A 10309-nucleotide genomic window follows, 5' to 3' on the forward strand; every position below is an offset into this window, starting at 1 on the left:
ACAACCTTCAAAAAGAGCAAAAACAAAACGCAACACACATGACTCATGCCGTTTAATCCTTTTTGTAGTCGTTTTGCCAAACACAAGCACATCAACTGTCCTTTTTTATATAGAGTATAGATATGGGGATTTAGAACTTCTTAGGTTCCTGCATTGATCATTTCTTATTAATAGGAAAGTATAGGGACACTTTTTTCTACCATTTTAAAGTATGTAGTAGTTAAGTGATGATTGCTTTTCACCTAGTACTAATGGTGGACCCATGAGTAAGTAATGTAATTCAACCATAAGTTAAACCTCTTTCGTAAGTGATGTAATTCAACCATAAATTAATTTTTTCTCAACCAAAAAAAAAAAAAAAAAAAACCATAACTTATGTACTAGTTGTGACAAAGCCAATTGAGTTCCTAATAACCCACCCCAAAAGCCCCCTACCGTCCTTGAAAAAACCAAGGTTATATATATATATAAAAGGGTTCTAGTCTTCTAGATACAAAAATCGAAATTTCTTTACAATATTCCGAACTTTTCTAATATATATTCATGAAAAAAAAGCTTTATATGTATTGTGGGGCCCGTGGGCCTGATAGCCTCAGCCCATCGTGTAGTAGGCCCAAGGCCCACGCCGAGGAAGGATGACCATCTGAGGCTGAATTAGGGAAAGACTCTTTTTTGGACCTACGCCGAGGACCTCTTCGTCCTCGGCATACTAAGGATAATTTTGGGAAGGGACAAGCCCAGAGCAAGTTGTCACCTCCACACTTAATGCATTCACCTAACCCCCTGGCCACATTAATGGGGATGTAACCCCTTAGCAGGGCGACGTTGATTAGGGTGAACCACTTGAGTGCTGATAANACATCATATAAGGGAATCAAAATTTTTTATTTAATCAATTAAATTTTTTTCATTTATATAAATTAATTTTATCTTAACCCCCCCCCCCCCCCCCAAAAAAAAATAATAAAGAACCTAAATCCTAACTCTACTATTATTTGAAACTTTGATGGCAAAAAATACATTTTTGGTCTTTAAATTTAGGCCATATTTTCAATTTGGTCATCAACTTTTTATAACTTTATTTTGATCCTTATATATTTAAACTTGTCTGTAGGGGGAATGAGCTCAATTCCGGACTAAGGCCCAAAGGGCTTAAAAGATCACACTTGAAAGGATGAGCTAGGCCCATCTTTATGAGTAATAAAGGGAAATATCCCCAGACGATTCCCCTGAAGTTCTGGGTATGCTACCAACATTTAAACTCTTTTCCAAAGTCATAAATATGGGTGACCCTATAGTAGGCAAAAGAGGGATCCTGGGAAACTAATCCCTCTTTTAGCCGAGTTGCCACTCTCACTAGGTATACCTCAGGAAACTCCTTGAAGTAATAAGGATCACAGAGACTGTCACCTCCGCATTAAAGAGAGGTTTTCTACCTAATTTCTTCCGCATTAAATACATATAGGACAACCTGAACAGTACAAACATCCCTCCAAAAGTCCTGTTTTAGGATAAGAAGGGGGGAAACCAATGGAAGAGGGGACAAGTATCCCTAAAAAATCTGGCTAGGAGCAAGCCAGTTGGAGAGATAAGGGAAGGAAAAATGCCTATAAAAGGGGAAAAGGTTGCAACAGATGGGGGATTGAGAAATATTAGGAAAAAAGCCTAGAGAAGAGAGAGAGAGAGTGTGTGAGTTGATTGCATTTTTCTTCTCTTGTTAACTCCCTACACCTTGGGAAAGGAGTTGTATTACTTGGCTTCTCATTTTTGTAATCTTGTTTTGCTAAGTAAGTTGTTTGAGCTTCCCACTGTGAAATTCCCACCTTGTTCTTATGATAAATAAATTTTGCAAGTCAGTTACTTAGGGATTAAACCATTTTTAAACCAGACGGTGTTTCTTTTATTAAGTATCTAATGCCCATAATTAGCGCCATCTGTGGGAAATTCCACCAAGCAGTAGGCTTGAAATTTGGTTTTGAGAAAAGCATGGCAAATAGATCAAGGAGTGGGCCTGCCCATTTCTCTCATCCAAGTGTCTTAGAGGAATTTGTTCATGAGGACGGGCGTTTGCAATCTGAAGTTCACAAGGAGAATCAAGGACAACTCTTATAAGGCTACAACTGGGAACCTGTATCTTCTCCGCATGGGGAAAGGTTAACCACCAACACCGTAGGATTGACTCTGTCCAACAATGACAGCAAAATTGATAGGTTGAAAAAGCAGGTATTGGCCCTACAACGGGAGGCTATCGAGGAATGAAGATCGTCTCCAAAGAAGGGATGAAGAGCTCCCCCACTGAAAAGGTCCTAATCCTACATCAAATCATTCCCAAAAGGAGGAAAATAACACGAGGGAACCGGGATAAAAGGCAATCCCCACCTCATAAGGAGAGAACCGTTTCTCCTCCCCCTTAGAGAGGTAAGAAGGAAGAATCCCTGCCACATAGGGAGAGGTCTAGGATGCCACCTACTCAGCGTCTGGTATTTCAGAGCCTTGGAGATCCCATCACACCCCGGGCCTCAGGGAGCGACACTATGAATAGAGCCTTACAACAGATATCGCGATCTCCATTCTTAGAAGAGATAGAAGGCACAGATTTGCTGCGGAGGTTCACTAGGCCCACCTTTATCATCTACAATGGCAAGACCAACCTTGTGGAACATGTTAGCCGTTACAACCAAAGAATGACCATTTATTCTAAGAATGAGACATTGATGTACAAGATATTCCCTTCTAGCTTAAGGCCTACCACGATGAGGTGGTTTAATGGGTTAGAGAAGGACTCCATTCGAGGTTATGACAAGTTGATAAGGGCATTCGGAGCAAGATTTATAACATGTAGTAGAACCCCTAAAACATTTGATTCTCTCCTCACCATGTCCATGAAACAAAGCGAAACTCTTAGGGTATAGTCGGATTGTTATTGGGAATTGTATAATGAAATAGGTGGAGATAATGGAGAAATTGCGGCCAGTACATTCAAGGTGGGGCTCCCCATTGATTCTAAGCTAAGGGCTTCGCTTGCCCTAAAACCAGTCATGGATATGTATAAGTTAGTGGAACGAGTAAAAGAGTATAAGAGGTAAGAAAATGATCAGTTACAGGATAAGGCTAAGGCCAAGGCGCCTATGAAGGAGAAGAAAGAAGTCAGGGTGGATCATCCTTCCTAGTTAAGAAGGGACTTCTTCCCTTAAGTACAAAAGCCTAGATCCAAGATGGTAAATGCACTATATAAGGAGCTAGTCTATCGAATCATGGACAAGATAAAGAATGACCCTTACTTTCGGTGGCCAAACAAGATGAGTAATGATGTCTCATGGAGGAACCAAAGCCTTTTTTGCTCTTATTATTAGGACGGGGGTCATACGACCGAGGACTATTAAACCTTGAAGGATCATCTGGCCGGTTTGAAAAAGCAAGACATTTTAAGGAATTCATAGCTCGAGATGGTCCTTGGCCCCAGGAGGGAAGGGGGTAAGTTCATCACGAGCCATGGCTCCTTCTATGGGGCTTATAGAGGTCATCTATGCTACTAAGCCCACAATCGTACTGGGGCCAACCGCTTCTTGAGTCCTAACTGTGGCCCCAGTTTTGGACTCTAACATGGGTCCCTCCCTATCTAAAAAGGCCTGATGGGAGGATGAACATATAAGTTTTTCGGGGAAGGACAAAGATGGCACTACTCAACCCCATGATGATGCATTAGTAATTACCTTGCAACTTGTGGGGTTTGCTATCAGGAGAGTTGATGGAAATTTAGACCCCTTAAAACACAACCAGATTGAGTAGCCTAGTTAATTAGCCAAGTTGTTACTTAGTCAAATTAAGCAATTCTAGGTTAAAACAATCAAACAATCATATCAAGAAAATATAGCAGCGGAATAATAAATAACACATGATATGATCACCTAGGAAAACCAAACCGATAAAAAACCTAGGGAGGATTTTACCTACCTATCCTCAAGGCAAACCTGAATTCACTATGAAAGAATCGAAGTTCATACAAAAGGACTTACAAGCTCCCTGCTCGACTTCCTAATGCTACCTACTAGTAGAACTTACTGACACGACCCCGTGCAAGCTCCGAATCCACGGACTCCTTCTTTCTTGAATTCTTCAATCAGCTACAAGCACCCACGCTTGATATTCTTTAAGCTTCAATGGTAGCAACCAAGTTGATCATCAAGATGTTGAAGTAATCTTCATCTAGAAAACCTTAAGTTTTGTGTAAAAGAAAGTTCTTCTAGATCTCACAATAGATTTACACAAAACCGCAATGTATGAGCAACAATACAACTGGAGCAACTCTAAAAACGTGGCTAGAGTTTTTCCTTATATACCTAGGGCAATAACATAAAACCCTAAACGTTTAATGAGTTAGGGCTGAGTTGGAAAAACTGCAGAAAACGCAATCTGGTCGACTTTCAATCGATCGAATCTATTTTTCGATCAATCGAGCCAGACCGAAATGCCCCAATGCATCTACAGTCTCTCGATTCCAACTTTACAATAATTAATCAACTTTGAGCACACTTTAACAAGACATAACATATTGTTTTGATCATGGTTTGCCAATATTACAAATTAGAGTTCTAAATACATAAATTCCTAAACCTTTAGAACCTAACAAGAGTAATGATAGACCAAGGAAGTGGGGTTGAAGTTATGTATCCAGATCTATATGAGGGGTTAGGTTTAACACCCAAGGATTTGACTCGATATGATACCCCTTTGATTGCCTTCGATGGCACCGTGGTCAAACCTGTCTGCCAAATAAGGTTAGCAGTAGAGGTAGGAGGAAGAAAAGAGTCAGTAGATTTTATAGTGATTCACTCTTATTCCCTCTACACAACCATCATCGGTCGTCTGTGGATTCATTCTATGGGGGCTGTCCCTTCTTTCTTGCATTAGAAGGTGAAGTTCCTAACTAATCAGGGCATCTTTGAGCTAAGTGAGATTAAAGCGTAGCCTGACGGTGCCAAATAGAGACAATTAGGCACAAATAAGCAGAGGAGGCCGAGCTGTCCAATTTGTTATAGCAGTTACAGTCTCACCCAGAGGATCCGTGTGAGTAGTGGGAAAAGGTATATCTACACCTTAAAGATAGGTACTTTCATGTGAGAAAAAGCCTCCTAGTCACGGAAAAAGTCAAGCTTCTAATATTTTTGGTGAGGAATGTAGATGTGTTTGCTTGGAATCCGTATGAAGCTCCTAGGGTGGACCCCAAGTTTATATGCCACTGGCTTAATGTATAACCCAACCACCCACCTATAAAGCAAAAGCCTAATAAGTCGTCGGATATTCATGTTGATGTAGTAAAGGAAGAGGTGGAAAAACTAAAAAAGGCTGGAATATTCAAGAAGTTTTCTACCCTGAGTAGCTAGCTAACACGGTGGTGGTAAAAAAGAAAAATGGAAAGTGGCGAGTGTGTGTGGATTTCACGAATTTAAATAAAGCTTGACCAAAGGATCCATTTTTGGTACCAAAAATTGATTAGCTCGTCAATGCTACTTTCAAGCATCTGAGAATAAGTTTCCTTGACACCTTCCAGGGTTACCATCAAATAACTCTAGCTCCCGAAGACCAAAAGAAAACCTCGTTCATCACCCTTAAGAGTAATTATCACCATAGGGTCATGCCATTTGGATTAAAGAACACAGGGTCGGTGTATCAAACGATGGTCACTAAAATGTTCAAAAGGCAATTGGGAAGGAATATGGAAGCCTAAATCCTAACTTTACCATTATTTGAAACTTTGAAGGCAAAAAATATATTTTTAGTCATTACATTTTGGTCATATTTTCAATTTGGTCATCAAATTTTTATAACTTTATTTTGATCCTTGTATTTTTAAACTTGTCTGTAGGGGGGATGAGCTCAATTCCGAGCCAAGGCCCAAAGGGCTTGAAAGATCACACTTGAAAGGATGGGCTAGACCCATCTTTATGAGTAATAAAGGGAAATATCCCCAAACGATTCCCTTGAAGTTCTAGGTATGCTACCAACATTGAAACTCTTGTCTGAGGGCATAAACACGGGTGACCCTATAGTAGGCAAAGGAAGGATCCTGGGGAACTAATCCCTCTTTTAGCTGAGATGCCACTCTCACTAGGTATACCTCGGGAAACTCCCTGAAGGGATAAGGATCATAGAGACTATCACCTCCACATTAATGAGAAGTTCTCTACCTAATTTCTTTCGCATTAAATACATATAGGATAACCCGAACAGTACATACATCCCCTTAAAAGTCCTGTTTCAAGATAAGAAGGGAGGGAGAAACCAATGGAAGAGGAGACAAATATCCCTGAAAAGTCTGACTGGGTGCAGGACAGCTAGAGAGATAAGGGAAGAAAAAATGCCTATAAAAGGGGAGGAGGTTGCAACAAATGGGAGGTTGAAAAATATTAGGAAAAAAGCTTAGAGAGAGAGAGAGAGAGAGATGATGGAACCAAAATGGCAAGAAGTTTAAAAGTATATGAGCCAAAATGAAGTTATAAAAACTTAATGACCAAATTGAAAACATGGCTAGAATATAGGGATTAGAGATCAAAAAATGTATTTTTACCTTTAATTAACCTCAATATACTGCAACTAATATACTATAACTAAGTTTTAGACTCATCTTAATTGTGCATACAAATTGTAATGTCTATATATATATATATATATTTTTTTTTTTTTATACCAAAAAAGGGAGAAAGCACCCAACATATTACACAACAGCTGGAGTAAACCAGCTACAGTTAAGAGGCATTTGACATGCCAAGGTAGCAACTGACCAAACAGAATTAACAACAAGCTTAGGCACTAAATACACATCATAGCAAAGTCCTTTTTGGTTCAAAAAATCTAAATCAACTAGCCAGATCTGTTGCAGCCAGTTTGAGGTCTTCCTGTGCTAAAGTAGATGGACTAAATGCCTGCTAGTACCTAGAAACAAAATATAATGGAAACCATGGTTTTTAGCTTTGAGTGCAGCTTCTACCATAGCATCTAACAGCGCCCCACCTGTTGTATCTGCTACACTACTATTTACACCATAGAACAAGCTATCTCCCTGCCTAGTAATAGCTTCATAAGCATAAGACCATCGTTTTTGCTTCCTACTCCTAGCTCCAACAATTTTAACTATCAGTTGCCACTGCCCTAAGGATGAGTAGTGGTCTGGTTGAGGTCTTCTTGGCTGGCTAGTGTGGTTTGGTTGATCAAGGAAAGCCTCTTTGTACCTGCAAGCCATAGATTGAGAAATTAAAATCACACTTATAGGATTAGGATGTAAACTATCATAGAGCACCCTGTTCCTGTGTAACCAGATATATATGCCATAGAGTTGTAAAAATTGCTTGTAAGTAAGCCATTGAAGAAGTCTCCCTGGATTTGAACTTGATGAGAATAGTGGATAGCCATTGTTGGATACTTAAATTCCTAAAATCAGTGGCATGTACAGCCAAGGTTGATCCGTGCCAACAAGCCCTTGTAAAGGGGCATAGGAGAAAGAGATGAGTTGAGGATTCAACATCAGAATTACAAAGGGGACAAGTTGTTTGGGTTGGAATGCCTCTTTTGTTCAAATTAAGGAGAGTGGGCAATCTGTCCTGGATAAGTTTCCAAACAAAAGTATTGATTTTCAAAGGTACTTTAACTCCCCAAATCAGATTTCCCACATTTTGGTTTTCATGAATATTCCCAGAAGAATGGGAATCCTGCATAATAATGTCATAGGCTCTTTTGACATTGTAATTACCATTAGCCTCATTGGAAGACTTCCAAATCAACTTGTCTTGCATATCATGAGTTTTAGGTATGGGAACTTGAAGGATTTGTTTGCTCAAAGGAAAGGGGTATAGGGTTCGGACCAAATCAGCTTTCCAAGTTTTGGAATTGTGGTCAATAAGATCCCCCACTGTACCTGTTTGTAGTTCAGGATGATGCAAGTTACCATGAGAACAAGGAAACCATTTTGGATGAGTAAGTGGTATATTGAATCCATTACCAACTCTCCACTGCCCCTCCCTAAGTCTAGAATCTCCCTGCTTTACAATATTCTTCCAACACCAAGAATGATGAGACTTTGGAGTGTATTCTTATAATGAACATTTTGGGTGGTATTTAGCCTTAAAAGTCCTTGCCAGCAAAGAGTTAGGATTTTGGTACAAATTCCAATATTGTTTTGCAAGCATAGCATGGTTCATGGGACCAAACTTTTTAATACCAAGACCTCCTTTCCTCTTAGGTTGACAGATTTTTTCCCAATTCAAAAGGTGAAGTTTTTTCTCAACTTGCTCATGCCTCCACCAAAAGGCTCTAATAATGGTATCCATCTCATTACACACCTAATCTGGAACCTTGAAACATGAGAACGCGTATAAAGGTAAAGATTGAAGCACTGAGGATATAAGAGTTGTTCTCCCTGCTTGTGACAATAACCTAGCCTTCCAACCCTGCAATTTGGATAGGAGTTTTTCAACCAAGAAGTGAAAATCAGCTATTCTATTACCCTTAAGCTTAAAGTTGAGGCCAAGGTACTTGCTAGGATTATGCACCAGATTAACTTTCAGCTTTCTAGCCAAGGCTTCCTGTTCTTCCATAGGCATATTAGGAGAACAATATAAATCCAATTTAAGAGGATTTATAGACTGCCCTGATACCTTACAATACCAATCCAAGATTTTCAGCAAGGTATCTACGGAATGCTTATCCTTTTTGAAGAACAAAAGGGAGTCATCAGCAAACAAAAGATGGGTAAATGAAATACCATTTCTTCCAACTTTAACCCCTTTCAACTTGTTCAAAGTTTCAGCTTGTGTAAGGAAGATGGATAGGATATAAGCACAAAATAGAAACAAATAAGAGGATAGAGGGTCCCCTTGTCTCAGCCCTTGAGTTGGTGTGAAAGACTTAGACATGTGAAAGACTTAGACATTTCACAATAGTTTATTTACCAAATATTTAGGTATTCATTAATGGGTGAGAAGTTGAGGGATATGCTCATTGTGATAGCAAGGTGTCTTTTTCTTTAATTGTAACGGAGTAAACAACGACGTTATTAACTTGGGTCCCATAGGCCATAACCAGGGCCGTGGTGCATGATATGAAGCCCTTCGGTGTCTTGAATGGGGATAAGAATCTCTAATGCGTGTATTAGTAGAAGTCCAATATGCCATGATTGGAGTTAATTCCCTTTTTTTTTTTTTTAGATTACAGTAACCGATAGATGAAACGTGCAAGTTACTTGCTTTGTGGGAAAAGTATTGTTTTATGAATCCTGCTAATTAATGCCCTTATGTCCTTTGTTTATGAAAAATGTTAATGAATGTTCTAAGGGTATTAATTAATGAATTATTTTAGAAAAGTTTTTATAAAAAAAAAAAAATTAATGTTTTGACATATCTTTTTATTTCTCATAAAAGTAGTATAAAAAATTTCTTAAAATAATTTGTTAACCTTAAGGGTACCTATTAACATGACCATTTTTAATGCTCAATTTTAGTTATTAAGAGTAATGAGTTTGTCTTACTTTTAGTACTTTTTTAACTGAAATTTCATTTTATTTTAATGAGAAACTGTCACATCATCCACTAACTAAATTTAAAACCCACTACCACTTATCATTGTGTATTTAAAACATAAGTTTTAAAGTCTGTGTTGTGTATTCAAGAGTTAGACCCTTTTGAATACACACTGCTGTAAGTTTATTTAAAAAAACATTCTCCCCTCTCCCCGTGTGTGTATTAAAAATACTATTCTGGAAAAAAAAAAAAAACTTAAGGGCATGTCTAATTAAAAAAGTACTAGAAGTAAGCCAAACCCGAGAGTAATTCTGTGCACCCCATCTCCAATCCATTTACCTTAATACAACAAGGGTAAAGTTAACAATGCTCTAATAGCATTAATTTTGGAACTATTTCTAGAATTTGTTTTTTTTTGTTTTTAAAAAGGAACTAAATTTTTTACAACTTTTTTATATTTCTCATAAAAGTTGTATTAAAAATTGGGAAAGGTTTTACTGCATATTGGAGTATTTGGCAGTAAAAAAAAAAGGAACATGTGTTCAAGGGTCATGTTAACAATAAATTTAAAAAAAAAATAAAAAAGGGGTGTATACAATTGTTCTTAATAATTGAAATTGAAAGTTAAAAAAACAATTTTCAATTTTAACCAATAAATTAAAAAGGTTAAAAAGTGAAGAAGTAAAATTTTTATGAAAGATAAAAGAGAGGAATTGTATTAGGTGCAATGCCATAGATACTTGATTTTAATCCCCGCGTACTCTAAAAACCGATTGATATCTTTATTTAATAATAAA

At 38.0% G+C, this 10309-nt stretch overlaps 1 protein-coding gene across 1 annotated transcript; it reads right to left on the bottom strand.

The window, feature by feature from the left end:
• Nucleotides 1-8336: 8336 nt before the first annotated feature.
• On the bottom strand, nucleotides 8337-8909 carry LOC112032296 (uncharacterized). The gene has a single exon (XM_024065060.1). The coding sequence runs from the start codon at nucleotides 8907-8909 to the stop codon at nucleotides 8337-8339; it is 573 nt and encodes a 190-aa protein (XP_023920828.1).
• Nucleotides 8910-10309: the final 1400 nt, after the last annotated feature.

Source organism: Quercus suber, unplaced genomic scaffold (genome assembly GCF_002906115.3).
Source record: "Quercus suber isolate HL8 unplaced genomic scaffold, Cork oak 2.0 scaffold_547, whole genome shotgun sequence".
Taxonomy (NCBI): domain Eukaryota; kingdom Viridiplantae; phylum Streptophyta; class Magnoliopsida; order Fagales; family Fagaceae; genus Quercus; species Quercus suber.

What these genes read in the sequence shown, in the direction of transcription:
- LOC112032296 (XM_024065060.1), bottom strand. Translation starts at nt 8,909, where the DNA reads ATGTCTAAGTCTTTCACACCAACTCAAGGGCTGAGACAAGGGGACCCT.